Source organism: Vipera ursinii (assembly GCF_947247035.1).
Source record: "Vipera ursinii genome assembly, chromosome: 1".
In the NCBI taxonomy this organism is placed as follows: domain Eukaryota; kingdom Metazoa; phylum Chordata; class Lepidosauria; order Squamata; family Viperidae; genus Vipera; species Vipera ursinii.
Window position 1 is genome coordinate 178,166,601 of NC_139512.1, and position 18,578 is coordinate 178,185,178.

An 18,578-nucleotide genomic window follows, 5' to 3' on the forward strand; every position below is an offset into this window, starting at 1 on the left:
CACCTGTGGGGATGGTTACCAGCAGCAAATTCCTGGATGTGCAGTTAACAAGTAGGCTGGCTTGGTCGCTCAACAGTGAGAAACTGGTGAAGCGGGCACAGCAGCACCTGCATTTTCTGCGTCGCATGAGAAAATCACATCTTCCTTCCCCTGTCCTGACCACTTTCTACAGGGGGGACGATTGAGAGCATCCTGTCAGACAGCATCACAGTCTGGTTTGGAAGCATCACGGCTTCAGATGGGAAAGCGATGCAGAGAGTGGTGAGGATGGCCGAAAAGATCATTGGCAGTTCCCTCCCGTCCATCCAGGACATAGCACAGAAGTGTTGCTTGAGCAGGGTCCGTAAGATTATCTGGGACACTACACATCCTGTTCACGACCTGTTTTCCTTGTTACCTTCTGGGAGGAGGCTTCGTGGTATCCATAGCAGAACATCCAGATTCAGCCATAATTTCATTCCATACAGCATTAACCTTGTGAACTCTCAAGCTTCCTTCTTCCGTTACATATTCAAGTTGGACAGTATTTATTTTTTATGTATATGTAGGGATGTGGGTCTATACATATGTGTATATAGTATGGTTAGGTGTGTGTCATTTATGTGTTCCACTTTGAGAGCAGGCAACTAAATTTCATTTTTGATGTGTGCCGTTGTGCCCACAGTAAAAAAATGACAAAGGTTATCTTATCTTATCTTATCTTATCTTATCTTATCTTATCTCTTATCTCATATTTTTGTGCTTTTGGCTGAACAAAGAATAACCTTTTAGTAGCAAAATGTTTAACAACCTCAATGAACAAACTATGAATACAATAAATTTTCCATTTAGATTTCATTTAATGTCCACTAAAAGGAGAGTTTTACTGTAAATGATGCCATCAATTATGTAATTATACAAATTATGTGAATTCAAAATTAAGGGATAACACCTGTCCTTCTGAAAGGTCAGTTATATTGAGGCTTTACACCTCAAATATATGTGTCAAATAAAATCAGAACTAATGTGAGTGCTGTGCTTCGGACTTTCAAAAATCCGTTTAATCATCTTCTTCACTAATGTCTATGTTTCGCATAAGAATGTGCACCTAAAGGCCATATTTTGTTTTGTACTCTTTTGCCCTTTTTTGTGTACTTACTCATTCCTTTCATATCTGAGGGCCTCCCGGATAGACCATGCAACCTGGTATGGAGAGGTTTGGTCTAATTCTTCCAGTTCTTCTCCACTATCTTCTGACCAGTCCAGCCCTGAAAAGGAAGAAAGAAGATGAGCTTTTTCAAGTGCCGCTGAATCTTTCCCCCCCCCCAGGACAGAAGATATATATTTCTGACTTCATCATGAAATAAAGGTAAAGGTAAAGGTAAAGGTTCCCCCGCACATGCGTGCTAGTCGTTTCCAACTCTAGGGGCCGGTGCTCATCTCCGTTTCAAAGCCAAAGAGCCAGCGCTTGTCCGAGGACGTCTCCGTGGTCATGTGGCCGGCATGACTAGACGCCAAAGGCGCACGGAACGCTGTTACCTTCCCACCGTAGTGGTCCCTATTTTTCTACTTGCATTTTTACATGCTTTCGAACTGCCAGGTTGGCAGAAGCTGGGACGAGTAACAGGCGCTCACTCTGTTACGCAGCACTCAGGATTCGACCTGCCAAACTGCCGACCTTCAGATCGACAAGCTCAGCGTCCTAACCCACTGAGCCACCGCGTCCCTTTTCATCATGAAATAGTAATCAGTAAATAGTAAATAGTAATGGGTACCCTTATATTCTGAGGAAGCATAGTGATACATTCTTTATTCTTTCCAATAAAGAAAAGACCCAATGTTTCTCCAATTAGTTTGCTCACATACAATTGCCAATCCGTTTACACCCAACAAAAATGCAGATATTCTTCTGTACTTACCTAAATGTGGAAAGAGATCAGCATCCAGCTGATGTTTTTGAGTGCACAGTTTCACCAGTCTCTGTAACCGGCTCCTACAGAATGAGTACGGGGAGAAGGCTGTGGCTTTCATTAGGATCCTGTCAGCCCTGGGTGGGTCTGGGGCATGAACTTTAGTAGGGTGCAAGAGAGGCAGAGGTCTTTTGTTGGCCGACTGCCTGGCTTGTGCTATAGCATGTGTGGTGGGTGCCACTCCCTGCATTGGTAGGCTGGTATTCTGAGGTTGAGGTGACTTGCAGGCTAAGCTCTGTGGGAGCACTGCTGGCTTTAAAGATGTTGGTATATGTGAGAGATGGGCATGTTGCTGTGGTTGCAAAGGCTGCTGCTGCAAAGGTGCAGGAACGGGGTTAAAGTGCTCTTGGCGAACTTTCAGAATCTCAGTTTCTTTCTGGCGTTGACGGTTTTGGGCTAATTTGCTCTGCAACTTTTTCTTCACAGCTGTCCCTTTCTTGAGCTCTTCATCTTCCTCATTGAAAGCAAAGGGGTCTTCCAATTCTGCTTCTAAGTAGTGGAGAGGAGGCCGGGCCCCTGGTGGAGAAAGAGACATCCCATCCAGGCCATTGGGCATCTTCAAAGCCAGCGGAGGAACTGTCAGGCTGAAGGCTATTGAATCCATCTGGTGCCGGACTTTTACCTCTTCTGTTGGATCGTTCTTTTTCTTCCTCTCCTTTTTCGGTAAAAAGCCAAGAACTTGTAGGTGACTGTTGCAATACCTTTAAAAATCAAAACCAGAAAGATATATTTTTCTCACAATATTTGTGCCTGGGGAAAAAATCAGGAAGAAAAAGCTAATCACCAACACTTTGTCAGTCCAGCCAAAACTAAGGGGGGGAAATCCATTTATATTTGTGGGAAGACTAAGTGAAGGACACATAAGCTGTCATGCTCAACTCTTCAAAAATGGAAGCAAAACTTGAATTACAGTAAACATTTTATGAGAACAGTTACCATATCCAGAGCTCTGAACATTTGCAGTTATAACCTGCATTTAAATGATGCCCATTTGTAAGGGAGGATGAGACTATTTAAGTGTAACAGAAATCTTTCAAGACATTTTTTAAATATCCTAATAAAAATAGCTGTGTTAGAATTAACACATTGTGGAAGCTTACTTCTCTAACACTTCAGGCTTATGCTTGAAATGAGGAAAAGTGTAAAAAATGTCTAATTTAATAGCCTGTCACAGATAATTGTTTAAGAATGGAAAAGTCTATCATTTCAGCTTTACCAATTCCAAGAGTATAGTATACTGATGTCTGATCAAAACAATATGAAACTAGGAGCAGCTCAGCCCTTTACTCACAATGAAATTTATCAGATAATCTTATGCTGCTCATTTTTATAAATTAACCATCCTCACAGAATTGTTGTAATAATATAGAAGTGAAAGAATTATGTATGGTACCCTAAACTCCTTAGATGGTGAGGTGCCACTATCGTAACAGCTGAATTTTTATCAGCTGCAATTCCCTAACTGAACTCAAAAGTAGGTTCAAAATTCCAGCTAGTGTGCTAATGAACAGGTAAAAAGTAATTAAAAGAGTATCAAACAAAAATGAAAGGACTATACTGAAATCTCATACAATAGAGATGTCAACATCTAAGATACCTTAGAAAATATTCCCTATTTACAAGAACCTCTAATGTCAGAAGATGGAGTTAGATCAGCACTCTGGTTTATTAGACAGCTGAAAAGCTACAGGAACTGCACACCCACAGAAATAGGGCTAGCCACAGAAGAAAAATCAATACAGGTCCCAGGCAAGCTATGCCAGAAAATCTGGAGAATGACACAGTGGACAGCAGACTGGAAGAATCAATCAACTTTCCAACTTAACAGAATGTACAAAAAACTGTACAATATCTTTACTCTCACATGCTAGTAAAACAATACTCATCCAACACAGATTAGAACCCTACATGAAAAGAGAGATGCCAAAATTTCAAGCTGGCCTTAGGAAAGATTGAGGAACATGAGGCATTATTGCCAATGCATACAGGAAAATGGAGAAAACCAAAGACATCAGTATGCTCTTCAGTGTATTGTATATGTCAAATACAGTACATATTGAGGGAAACGAGATTTTTTTAAAAAATCCCATTTATATCCCGCCCTTCTCCGAAGACTCAGGGCGGCTTACAATCGAAGCACAAATCAATGTGCTTAGGTGAGCATGGACTTAAAACTGGTTGAAGAAGTCTGAATAACTTGTACTAGCTGATGACATTACTGGTAGCTGAAAGCACTAAGGATGTGCAACCTTGCAATGAAAACCAAATGAAAAAATATGCATAAAATTAAATACAAAGAAGAAATACATGAGAATAGGTACAGCAATCATCCTTAGAACTGAAAATGAAAATACTGAAGTGGTGGATAGATTCTCTTTTTAGGACTAATTACCAATAGTCCAAGAATATATTGCATAATATCACTTGGTGCTATTGAAGGCCACGAAGGCCTTGGAAAAGACATTCAGCTACCAGAATGTGTCTGTATCAGGCCTGCTCGACACATGGCCCATGGGCCACATGCAGCCTGCTAGGCAGTTTTGAGAAGTTTGAGAGCATTTTTTAAAAAAGTCAATCCATTCGCCATTACCAAACACTGCTGCCTGCTACAAAAGACGTACTGCCAAGTGCCTCCAACATCTCAAGCCTCATCAAGACCATGAGTGCCATTGCTGCTGCTGCCAAAAAAATATTTGAAATGCAAATATATGCAAACATTTATAGGATAAGTCTCAGATTATTTACTACTTACACAGAATTGAAGACACATATTATTTTGAATGCCGTTAACAGAATGGCTGAACTGTTTAGCAATACACACAATAACAAAAATAACGTTTAGTGGCAATGGTGCCACTGGAGGCACGTGATCCGGTCCGCCGGATGTCCACACGGCTGCCTCCCCCCATGCCTCTTCCTCCGCCTACTGCTGGTGCTGCAGCCACAGGGCAAGGCAAAGCAGGTGGTAGGGCGGAAGTGGTACCACACCACAGCTCCTGTGAGCTCAGCCTGCTAAACTTCACTCACTAAATCATTTACTCTGGCTACAGTTCACTCACCAAACTAGCCACCAATCCTTTTGCTTGCTGCAAAGCCAAACTGGAGCCCTCAGGCCGCTCCTTCCAGCACATTTCAGAGCCGATCAAAAACAGAGGGAATGGTTCCCACCCCACCTGGTCTTTGCAGAGCTTCATTTCCAAAGACCCTCCGCACAGACTCCGGACAAACTGAGATCCGGGACTGAAAAAACAGTAATGGGAGTGAAGAGGAGGAGGAAGGAGAACATGGGAGAAGCTACTTCTGAACAGGTGAGGCGAGGCAGATGATGGGGCAGAAGTGGTGCCACACTGTGGCCCCTGCGTGCTCGGCCCCCGCTGTCCAACGAGCCTGCCATCCACCACCCCACCACGGAGGCAGGGAGCCCCCATCCCCAAGAGGCAGCCAGGACTCCCCTCCCCTCCCCACTTCGCCTGCCCAAGCCCAGTCCCAGAGCTGCCCCATGCACCCCAAAGAGATCAGTGAGGCTCCTCCGGTGGATCAGGCCCTGGCACCCACCCTGATCTTTCCCTTTCGCTGGAGACTCTTGGATCCTTCCAAGCCTGCAAGGGCCTCCACATGCATCCTTGATACGAGCAATGTTGAGCCGCCCCCCCCCCGGGGCTTATTTTAGGGATAAGGCTTATATTATGAGCATCCTGAAAAATCATGCTAGGACTTATTTTCTGGCTGGGTCTTATTTTTGTGGCTGGGTCTTATTTTACTTGGAATAGAACTGATAAACAAGTTAAATAACTTAAACTTATCTTCTTTGACTCCTCCTTTTACTTTTATCCTTTCAGAGACACTTTTAGGCTCTCAGGCCACAAAAAAAGCAAATACAAGAATTTAAGAGAAAAGGTAAGAAAGGATCAGAGCAGTTGCACCCTCCATTTTATCATCTAATCTATCTGTGCTGCACTGAAGAACTAGAATGAGACCATTCTATCCATTTACGACCACGACTGGAATTAGCAAGTTGTTAAATGAATCAGGCATTAAATGAAACTGCAATTGTGCTTATGATCTTACTTCAACTTTCCGTTACAGACTAGCAAAGGTTGTAATGCAAGGACTGGTCACAAAGTTACTTTGTCATCACGTTCATATCAACGGTGAACAGTCACTAAGCAAGTCAACCATTAGAGGAATGTGTGTATCTTGAAAAGGAAATCATTGTAAGTTGCTCATGTTGTATCAGGGAACAAGTGAAGTTGTCCATCATTAATTTACTGAACTATTCCACTGTTCACTTTATGCATATAAAGGTAAAGGTAAAGGTTCCCCCACACATGCGTGCTAGTCGTTTCCAACTCTAGGGGCCGGTGCTCATCTCTGTTTTAAAGCCAAAGAGCCAGTGCTTGTCCAAGGACGTCTCCGTGGTCATGTGGCTGGCATGACTACACGCCAAAGGCGCACCTTCCCACCGCAGTGGTCCATATTTTTCTACTTGCATTTTTACGTGCTTTTGAACTGCTAGGTTGGCAGAAGCTGGGACGAGTAACAGGCGCTCACTCTGTTACGCGGCACTCGGGATTCGACCCACCAAACTGCCGACCTTCTGATCGACAAGCTCAGCGTCCTAACCCACTGAGCCACCGCGTCCCTCATGTATATGCATATAAAGGTAAAGGTAAAGGTTCCCCCGCACGTGTGTGCTAGTCGTTTCCAACTCTAGGGGCCGGTGCTCATCTCCGTTTCAAAGCCGAAGAGCCAGCGCTTGTCCGAGGACATCTCCGTGGTCATGTGGCCGGCATGACTAGACGCCAAAGGCGCACGGAACGCTGTTACCTTCCCACCGTAGTGGTCCCTATTTTTCTACTTGCATTTTTACGTGCTTTCGAACTGCTAGGTTGGCAGAAGCTGGGACGAGTAACAGGCGCTCACTCTGTTACGCGGCACTCGGGATTCGACCCGCCAAACTGCCGACCTTCTGATCGACAAGCTCAGCGTCTTAACCCACTGAGCCACCGCGTCCCTTGTATATGCATATACAGTACTTCAAATACTATTGAGCTAGAATTTAAGGTATACTCTTTCCCTTTGAGGGAATTCAAGAAATGTTTATATTTTTTGGAAAATATGAATTATTTAAACTCATATCTCATTATTAGTATATTTAGCCACTTGAAAGGAGAACTAACAACTAACAGGCAACTAGATAAGCAAGTAACTTTTAAAATAGGAAAATAATGAATGGTTCAGAAAAATAAAAAGAAGCAATTATGGTCCAAGAGGCCATATAGGTGCTCTTAAAAGTATTATAGCACATTGTATTTATACTCATAAAATGACAGTCATAGGGAAGTTGCCTATTCAGAAAAAAACTGCAAAAGTAAAATACTGGGTTATAGCCTCCTCCATTTTAAATTTCCTAAGAAGCCTACATAGCATCTAGAGGTCTTATTGGAAATAAAAAGGTGCTTTAGACTGTAGCATGCCTTTCTTCTTAATTTTTCTTTCTGCAGTTTTTTAAGCACAGCAGGTTGTATACATGGGTACTCAGCTTTCACGAAAGTACACTAGATTTCATGGTCGCATGTATACATTAAAAAATATTAAGTTTGCATGTTTACTGGCCCACCTTTCAAAAATGGGGAAAAGGTGGCAATATGGAAAAATGGAATAGAAGTAGCAATATTGACTTTGGACCAAATGATAGGTGATGATTTTTAGCATATTCTGTGTTAAAAGATAAATGTCATATATCAGATATAACCCGATGGCAATATTTACAAAACTACAACATTTGTTAACACATTTTTTTTAGATCAGCAGCACTTTCAATTTCTGAAACACTAGAAATACTAGAAGAATTTGTTAACTTCTTTATAGCTAAAAGTTTTTAATAGATATTTATTATTAATAGATTTGATATGCAGATGTTAAGAAATGAGTGGAACAAAGAATTAGAGGATCTTGTAGTGAATTTCTATAGAAAGAATATCAATGGATCTCAAATTATGATTTATACAACAACAAAAATAGAATTGGTCAGACTCCATTACATTTGTATAGAAAAGGACTGTCAAAAACAGCATTTTGTTGGAAATAAGGATAATACTTCTTTAAAACATGTTCAGAGTCTTCCGGTGACATTGCTGCAAGATGGGCACTGAGGAATGAATCTCCCTTCCCCAAGCCAGATTTCTACCAGCTGGGGAGTCCAATAGGACCGAAAGTCACCCCATAGAGGCGACTGGCCAAAGGATGAAACTTTGCAGATCACGGGCCAATGGCAGCTGGCCCACTTGATTCAAAGGAGCCCTGAGGATCGGCAGGAAGGCTGACCACACCCATGCGGTCTGCCAGAAGCAGCTGATGTTGGAGACAACGAATTTTAAAGCGGAAGGCAAAACAGCCGATCAGGGTGAGACTACTTTCCTTATCTCTCTACAAGTAGAGAAACAGCATTTAAAAACATCCCCAAGCTCCAGGGAGGGAGGGATTTTTTTCCTTACCCCTCCCTCCTGAACTATAAGCAGCGGTTTAAGCTTTGGGGAAATTAAAACTGACTTATAACAATATTGTGAAGATGACTGAGGCATGTAAGAAGGATAACTTTGAAAACTTTTGGATTTATAAATCTTTTTTTTTATTTCTTGTTTGGAAATCATCGGGTTTTAACTTCTTAAACTTTTTTTAAAGTATGTTGGGAATGGACGTCTAATGACATCTAGTGGCAAACCTGAGAACTACATGCAACCTTGCTTTTATTTTTATTTTTATTTTAGTGAGTTGCTCTGATAGGAGTAAAACATGGCTGTATGCCCAGACATAGCTTACAGTTTAAACATTTTGGTGTCCTTGGAATTGAAGATTATGGCTGGAAAAGAAAGACTCTTTTTGGATTGCCCTGTCTTACAGGATGGATTACAGTTATAAATAAAAACTGTGTTTTAAGTCATCAGACTTCCCTGGATTATAAATACAGCTTGACCTGAAATTTTTACAAGCTGTTTTGAAATAACAGGAAATCCCTCCAAATACTTTGGATTACAAATTTTGGGTTTTTTTGTTTTTGTTTTTTGCTTTTTCCCCTTTTGCCCTTTTTTACCATTTACTATTTTTATTGTTTATTTCTCCTATTTGTTAGGAGCCTATTGGATTATAAATTTTGACTTACTTGATGATTTAAAGATAAAGATGAGTGCTCCTAACTTATCTAAAGTTGGAAAAAAAGGATCTTCTGCTCCCTCTTTGGCTTCTGCAAGTCCAGTCTATCAGAGATCAATTGATACAATGCTTCAACAAGAAAAGGCTAATACCTTCCAAAAGGACACTCAAGCGACCCTACAAGCAATTCAAGAGGCAATCGCTATTCACATGGCAGTCACATCGAGAAACCATGAAGAGTTGAAAAGTGATTTTGATAAAATGAATAAAAAATTAACAATATGGATTCTCAATTTGAAAGTTTTAAACAGATGATCACAATCAACAAAGAATTCAAAAAATAGAAGATAAATCACTGAGATTGACCAAAAACTAGAAGTTTTAGAAGATGAAAATCAGAAGTTGATCAAAATCAATGAAGAACTAGAAGACTCGATAACTGGGATTGAGATGGAAAGAGCCTCATACTTTTTAAGATTTCAAAATATAATGTTAGATAAGGAAGAGGATCTCCTAGGTTTGATAACAGAACTATTGGCAGATGCACTAGGAACTGGGAAACAGTAAATGGAAGGAGAATTAGACCAGATCTATTGAGTCAACTCAAACTATGCTAGAAGAAATAAAATCCCCAGGGAAGTACATGTTAGATTTCTTAAAAAGATCTACAAGAGACGAGATTTTGAGAAGAGTAAGAGACAAAACTTTGAAATACAAAGAAAAAGAAATTATACTCCTCAAACGAATTCCTAGGAGAATAAGAGAATCCCAAAGAGAATACCAGTTTCTAACCAGGAAAAAGGAGTGAATTTCAGATGGCTGATTTTAATTTACTGGGATATGAAAAGATATAATTGGACATGCCACTTAAAGCATCTGGAATTCTTCGACAACCATAGAGCATTTTTGGAAAGAGATGACCCTGAATCTGGTACAAAGAGAGAAACAAAGAAACAGGAAAAAATGGCAGTGGAAGGAGAAGTCAAACCAAGAGAGGAGGAAGAAATTAAAAACACATACGGTATACAAAAGAAGGAGCAAGACCAAGAGATCAGAGACAGATAAGATCGATTAGAAGATTAAGACCTAGATATAACTGAAAGAGATGGAGGAGAGTGGGATTTTGTCAATGAATATAAATGGACTAAATTCTCCTTCAAAAAGGAGAAAAATCTTTACACGATTACAAAAAATAAAAATGGATATAATTTGTCTTCAAGAAACACATATTAAGATACAACACTATAAGTTGTTAGAACAACCGAAAATTGGTAAACTTCACTTTGCATTAGCACTTCAAAAGAAACGAGGAATAGCTCTATATATTAAAGAAACGATGAATCCCAAACAAATCTATGCAGTTGAAGAGAATATTAATGGTGGAAATAATGATGGATCAAAAACAGATAGTGATGGTAGCAGTTTATGCACCAAATGATGAACAAGAACAATTTTATGAAAAACTATATAAAAATATTAGATTTAAACTATCAAAATCTTTGTATAACGGGAGACTTTAATGTAATAACAGATGGAATTTTGGACTACAAAAGCGCCAAACAAGGGAGAAAAGGAGGAAATATATTACCTAAAGTATTTTTAAAAATGACAGAAGAACTCTGTATCCAAGATATATGCAGAGAAAAAAATCCAAAGAAATTACAATATACATTTTACTCAAATAGACATAAATTATGGTCTAGAATTCATATGATATAGACATCTTTGGAACTTAATGATACAAGAAATTGAGATAGAAACTAATGTTTGGGCAGATCAAATCCAATAAAGATGACTTGGAGAGGAACTAGGAAAAAATTAAGATGGTCCTTGAATAAATCTATATTAAAAGAAAAAGAATTTTTACAACTAGTGACAAAGGAAATGGATTTTTTCTTCAAAATATACAAGAAGAAACATCGCTTCAAAATGTGGGGGATACGGCTAAAGCATATTTCAGAGTGTTGGCTATAACTTAAATTGCTAAAAGAATAAAGAAAAGAAACAACAACAGGTAAAGTTGAAGAAAGAATTCAGAAAATTAGAATCAGAATTACAAATAGATCCACAAAAGAAAACACTTAAGAAACAAATGGAGATAATAAAACATAAAATAAATTTAACCGAGATGGAAATAACGCCTCAACAGATTAAAAGGGCCAAACAGAACTTTGATATGAAAAAGATGTTAAAACAATGGGATTTTATAAAGAACAGACAGAATTTGATCAGATATTGCTAAAAACAGATGAAAAGTTGATTAAGAAACTCTAGATTTCTGTTAAACTTAAAGATGGAAGAAGAACAAGTAAAAGAAACAATGATAACATGGGCAAAGAACTTTGGATATAATATAGAATTAGAAGATGGGCAAAAGTTATGGGAAAGAAATATTAAATTAACTAAAGCAGTGGCATATAAAAAAAGCTTATATAGAATGTTTTACCGATGGCATATGACACCAGTGAGATTAGCAAAAATATTTAAAGATACTTCAAACAACTGCTAGAAATGCAAACAAAGACCAGGTACTTATTATCATATCTGGTGGACATGCCCTAAAGCAAAAAAAAAAAAGGGGTTAAAATATTTATGGTTGGAGAAAATGACTAAAAAACAAATAGACTGTAAACCAAATTATTTTTGTTAGGAATAATGGGAGCTAATTATGAGAAAGATTGCAAATATTTAATACTACATGTACTAACGGCAGCAAGAATTGTATTTGCCCAACATTGGAAAAATGAAAAATTACCAGCTGAAGAAGTACTAATTAAGAAAATTCTAGTGTGAAGAAATGGATAGATTGACTTTAAAGATAAAAGAGAAAGACTCAGTGTATTTTAGAACATGGGATAATTTCTATCAATGGCTAGAAAAATGAGTTACAGAGAAAGGAATGTGATATGTAATATTAAATATATATTAGCAAGAAGGCTATTGAGCGATTAATTAACATACTGTTTATGATAATTAACTATTATCTATTATTCTTTGTTAAACACATGAACCCAGACATTATGCTGTTTGCTAAATATTGAGCATGTTATTTGGAAAAACCCCAACCCCAACCCTAATCCTAACCCAAATCCCAACCCCGAACCCAACCCCACTTTATTCCTAACCCTATAAAAACTAATAAAATCTATAAAAAACATATGTTTTTACAATGTCCTATACTTACTAGGTTTGGGGAGAAAGTATTGTATAAATATGATTGGTGTACATACCTAATACATGTAATTTGACAATTGGGGAATATAAATAGGTTCTTCAGGCCCTTATTATGACCCAAAGACTGATATTACAGCATTAGAAAGAAAAATATATGGCCCATTTCTCTTATTGATTGAAGACCTGATTGTATTTGCCAACTGTTAGCAGGCTGCCTAGACATAGACTATGTATCAACAAGTATAATGAAATATGGGACTGATGTGTACAAAATATAGTAGATTAAAAAAGATAGTTGTATAAATCTATCAGTGTCAGATACACATCTTTCTCCTTCTCTTCCTGGCCACTTTTTACAGAGGCACAATTAAAGAGTGTTTTAACAAACTGCATCACTGTTGGTTTGGTGATAGCAGAGCCTCAGATAGAAGGTCCATACAGAGAGTGGTAAGGACAGCCGAGAAGATTATAGGAAACTGACTTCCCATTATTCAGGATACTGCTTACAAGTGCTATGTGCTTAGAGCTCAAAGCATTGTTAGAGACCCACCCACATCCACTTCACGATCTGTTTCTGTTGCTCCCTTGTCTTGTAAATTCATAGGATTCTTTTTTCTCGCCATGTATATGTATATATCCAAACTATACTGTGTTGTTTCTCTGTGTCATATATGTGCATGAGGGCATATGCATATGTCATGTTTATGTAGCATATATTGGACGTGGTTATCTTTCAAAAGCTGAATGCAATGAAATTTCATTTTAATGTGTGTTGATTAGTGTATGTTTAAAGTGACAGTGAAGTTATTCTATTCTATTCTATTCTATTCTATTCTATTCTATTCTATTCTATTCTATTCTATTCTAGTTATGTTCTATTCTATTCTGAAATATATCCTAAATAAAATCTCCATTAGACAAATATATATAGAATTCTAACAGTTTATTATTATGACATATTATTTGTTGTATTTTTCATTTTTGTTACTGCACTTTTCATATATTCTTTTTTCCTTCTCATTGACAAATTATCACTATTAGTTTTGTGGTTTTCTTTTTGTTATTAATTAAAAAGCAGTAAAGTACATATTTTAAAAGGCTGCGTGTTTAGTGAGAAGACTTTTCTGATGACCCATTATCTAATTTTCTGATATTCAACTATTTCCCCAACTCCCTTTATTCTACTCCTCCAGCTAAAATGGGAGCTGTTATAATCAGCTTTTCCAGCAAGCTTTGGGCTAGGAAGGTGTGTGTGTGTGGGGGGTGTCAGCTGGGATGATGTTTGGTCAAGCCCTTTGGGGGGAGGATACCTTTGTTTTTTTTCACTATGTTTTATAGATTATTGCAAGTTGCCTATATAGTCCCTGTGTGAAATAGGCAGTCATATATGTCCTTTAAGTAAATAAATACATTCATCAAATTCACAAGTGGCCTCTGATTAGTATCACTGATCATTCACGGATTTATGTAGCATCCATTACTTACTTTACTTATCTTGTTGATAATTTTAGTTTTGTTGCTGTCACTTACCTACGGTCCTCAGATTTAGGGATAGGGTTGGTGCAGCGTTGGCTATTGTACTTTGCCACATATTCACATTGCTTGAAAGGGGCAGTCTTATCCTCCAGAACATGTCTGATACAGAAGGCGTAGCCATTTAGTCGCCTCTGCTTACACAGTTTGGGGCTGTAGGAGCACAATGGCTTATTATCAACCTCAGAAAAGTGTATATGTTTGCCTTCATACATCACGTGACTCTTTTTCTTGTGAACATCAGCTGAAAGAAAACACCAACAAAAAAGTTAAAATGTAAAAGGAGAAGCTGCTGATACATATTGAAGTTAATCCTATATGCACATCAGGACTTACCTAATTTTAAATCTTCTGTACCATATTAACATTAGCAGAGAGCCCCAGAGATGCCTCTATCTTGGAATGATGATGAGTCAAGGTGAAATAGATTGTCTAAGGAAAAAAAAACCACAGGAAAAATATATCAAAGAATATATTTGAGAGAGCTAGACTGCTTATGGCATAAAATCAAACTGTATGCAGATGTAGATACCTTGATACTTGCCAAATGTTTTGGGCTCTAATTCCTAAGACCCAACTACCCTGGCCAATAATGAGAGAATAATTATTTAAATCTTTATATGCAAAAATAAATTGCAGATATCGTGAAAGACAGCTTGTTCCACTGAATTCCTCCATTTAATTATGGGAAAATGTATTTGGGTCCTTAGTTCCATATGCACCACAACTTTCAGATTCCTTGAACTTCAGCCCTTTAATCACAGATCCACAACTTAAAAGATTGCACTATATGCAAATTAGTGTACAGTATATCAATTTCCAGAAATGTTTCTTTAAATAATTACTTTCATTGGATAATAAATGGAACAAGGAACAATGACAATTCTTTCTTTAAGCACCTCTTCTTAGTTCTAAATTATTTTCATTTCCTGTATTAGGGATCAATATATGTGGTTCTGCTTGAAATCAAGTATAAAAAACTACACTTACTAGTGAATTTTGAAACACAGGACAAAGGTGTACACATTAATCATATATTTTACATCTAAAAATTTTCATTTTTTAAAAGAAAAATGTGGAGCTAGTTTTTGAATAATTATTCATGCTACTTGCTTTTGGGCTGCCTGCACTAACAAGTGTTCTGCACAATTTTATTTGGAAGTTTTTTTGATTTCCAAGTTTTAAAGCTGTTAAGGTTTAAAATATTTACTAACAAGCATATTTGCTTAGCACTTTAAACCAGGACCTTTGATTTATGAAACAATAATGTCAATAATGTTAGTATATATTATTCATTTGTTCATCTGAGCAGATAAATAAACCAGACATGGATATTTGAGGAGATAAATACTGTACCCACATTCAAGATTATGATTAATTGTGCTTAAAAGAATAGGCATCCACAAGCCAAAAAGTTTAAACCTAGAATACTATTCTGGTTTGAGTAGCATAAAGCATATCTTTTGGTTCAAATATCAAATTAAACTACCTACGCATAACTTGCTTACACAAGGAAAAAATCTAGGTGAAACAAAAGGAAAACTTAATTGTTAAAAAAACAGGATCCTTTACTTAAAATATTTAAACATCATTAGAAGCATTATCTACCTCTACCTTTTTGAGGTACTGTGAATCAGAAAGTCATTAGCATGGAACAACTGCACATCATATATCATGCTGCTCCTTCACTGTTATTCCATCAACACTTTGTAAATGTGTATCTGCAAAACTAACTGTAGGTAATAGAAATATCTACAGGATTTCAATGAATTCTGAGTTGACAAAGCTACTTGAAACAAATCTGCAAGCATCTTTCTTTAAAGGTTTTCTTCAAAGTGGGACAAGGCTTTATATACCTCTATTACTAAACTCCAATTTTCCAGAAAAGCAAGGATAGGGAAAGGAAGAGGAACCTAACTGAGCAAATGACTATTTTCAAATTAAAGTCATCAATTTGTCACCAAATCTCTAGTTTCTATTTTTTTAAAAAAGGGTCAGATGCCCAATGAAATTGTTGGAAAGTATCTTGGCAGTGTGGAGATGATGATGATGATGATTATATTATTGTTGTTGTTGTTGTTATCATTATTATCATTATTGATCATCACACAGTGAGCCAGATGTTCAGACTGGATTTGGCATTTTTGTCTACCTATCGAGTCCTTACCAAGGACCTGGGATAGGCAGATGTGGATGCTTGATGGTATTACAGATATTGTCGCAGGATGGAAGCAGTTCCTAGTAAGGCGAATTTGCAGCAGTTCCTAATGGCGAATTTGTCAATGCCAATGGTGTTCAAGTGGTGCTCCAGTTGTTTTGGGATTGCACCCAAGGTACTTATTACGATTGGTACTACTCTTGCTTGCCTTTGCCAGAGTCGTTCTATTTCTATTTGTAGGTCTTTGTATTTTGTTATCTTCTCTAGTTCTTTCTCCTCTATTCTGTCTCCAGGCACTGCTACGTCCACTATCCAAACTTTTTTGTCTTTCTTATTGACAATTGTTAAGTCTGGGGGTGTTATGTGGCATGTTCCTATCTGTTTGAATTCTAAAGTCCTAGAGCAATTTAAGATTTTCATTTTCTATGACTTTCTCTATTTTATGATTCCACCAGTTCTTGCTTGCAGGCAAATGATATTTCTTGCAGATCTTCCAATGCACCATTGTTGCTACTTTGTCATGCCACTGTTTGTAGTCAGTCTGTATGATCTTCTTGCAACAGTTTACCAGGAGGTCCACAGTTTCTTCAGCTTCTTTGCACAGGCGGCACTTATTTTCAGTTGCTATCTTCTCAATTCTCACTTTGTATGCATTTGTCCTTAAGGCTTAATTAGTCCCTCGGTCTCTTTCTTCAACTTTCCTTCTCTTAGCCATTGCCAGGTCTTGTTATTATCTGCTTCCCCAGTTGTTTTTTTTTTAATGTACTGGCCATGTAGTGATTTGTCTTCACATGTCTCCACTCTGTTCTTCATTTGGTCTTTCTTGTAGGCCAGTTTGTTCTCTCCAGTAGTCAGTAAGCCTTCCTGATATACTAACTCCAGTGCATCTTCATCATTGTCCTTCAGATATTCTTCTAAAGCCATTTTTTCTTCTTCAACCATCTGATGTACTTGCAACATTTCATGCCCACCTATTTGCTTTGGTAGATAGAGTCTGTCAATATCACTGCGTGGATGAAGGGCCTGATTCATTATCATTATTTTTCTGGTCTTCTTATCCATTGCTTTTAGTTCTGCTTGAGTCCAGTCCACTATTCCAGCTGTGTATCTAATGACTGGAATTGCCCAGGTGTTGTCTTCATCGGTATTTCCTCCACTGAGTTTAGATTTAAGATCTTTTTCACTCTCTTGATGTATTCACCTCTAATGTTTTTCTTGACTTCAGTGTGCTTGGGGTTGTCAGCTCGAAGGATACCCAAGTATTTGTAATAATCATCCACATCCAGACTCTTAATGTTATTTTGGTGGGGCATCTTTATTCTTTCAGTTTTCACTGTTTTTCCTTGTTTGATAGTGAGTGTGGCACATTTGTCCAAGCCAAACTTCCATTGCAATATCTTGAGCAGCGATTCTATTTCAGATGGTGTTTTTCCATACAGCTTCAGATCATCCATGTAAAGGGGGCAGAATAGTCAGGCAGATATTTCTGATGTTTGATAGCCAATCCTGAGTTATTCAGTATTGTTGACAGAGGAAACAGTGCAATGACAAATAAGGTGATAGTGAATAGTGGATCACCTTGAAATATTCCTCTCTTGATATTATTATTATTGTTGTTGTTGTTGTTGTTGATTCATCACACAATGAACCAGTTGTTCAGACCAAATTTGACATTTTTATCTGCCTATTGAGTCTTTTCCAAGGGATAGGGATAGGGATAGAGATAGGCAGATCTGGATGTTGCATGGTGTTTGTTGTTGTTATCTTTAGCTATTTCAGCCCCTTGTTCCAACTTTACACTAAATCTTTCTTGTGTATATTCTTCATTCATAGTGGAATAATTTTTAGTAAGATTTTCTTTAGCTAATTCTCCAATCTTATTTTTAAATTAAATAAATTCCAAATCTTTCATTTTTTTTATTCCTTTCTAATCCTACTTCCATTCCAACTCAGTCTACTAACATGCACATTTATTTATCTTCATAGTTTCTCTAGTAGTTCATGTTATATCCTATATGGAACCCAAAGACTGAGTCAGAGTTGATGCTGTAACTGCTTACACCCAGTTAAGTCCCACACCTGTATTATATCCTGGGGAGGCACTTTTACATTCACATAGCTCTGAGGGTTGTTTTGCAGAAGAGGGAGCAATTGGGCTTGGCGATACTGGTCTTCGTGATGCAAGAAAGAAAGGAGAGAAACAACACTGTTCCTCTGATGTGATGAAGTCATGGATAACAGAAGAGGGATTTATTTCACATTGCTACAGTTCCCTGGGGAAATTAGCAACAATCTTTTTATAGTGAGCATTGTGAAGGTAGGAATAAAGACATCAGTGTTATTTAGCACTTTCTTCCTGGCTTACTTTCTTATTGGTGGAGAGATTTCTCTAAATTCTGAAAACTATTAGGGATTGGCAGAGAAGAGGCAGAGTGTTGAACAAAATATTTTTATGGGGACAGCAGATCCCAGCCCAAGTTGCCTCTTGAGACTGCAAAACAAATAAAAATATTCAACACTGCAAGAGAACCAAGAACATTGTATTAGTGAGAAGGTACCTCCAGCTTGTTCTAATATGGAGAAAGAAAGCAAAACTAGTATAAGTATAGAAG

The 18,578-nt window shown here is 37.7% G+C and overlaps 1 protein-coding gene across 1 annotated transcript in view; it reads right to left on the reverse strand.

Moving 5' to 3' along the window:
* INO80D (INO80 complex subunit D) overlaps nt 1-18,578 on the reverse strand; it is a 54,073-nt gene that overhangs the window by 26,053 nt on the left and 9,442 nt on the right. The window contains exons 2-5 of the mRNA XM_083348186.1: nt 14,145-14,240; nt 13,806-14,052; nt 1,899-2,650; nt 1,139-1,247 (exon numbers count right to left, since the gene is read on the reverse strand). Coding sequence (XP_083204312.1) covers nt 1,139-1,247; nt 1,899-2,650; nt 13,806-14,023 — 1,079 coding nt within the window. The 5' untranslated portion in view covers nt 14,024-14,052; nt 14,145-14,240. The remainder of the gene's footprint in view (nt 1-1,138; nt 1,248-1,898; nt 2,651-13,805; nt 14,053-14,144; nt 14,241-18,578) is intronic.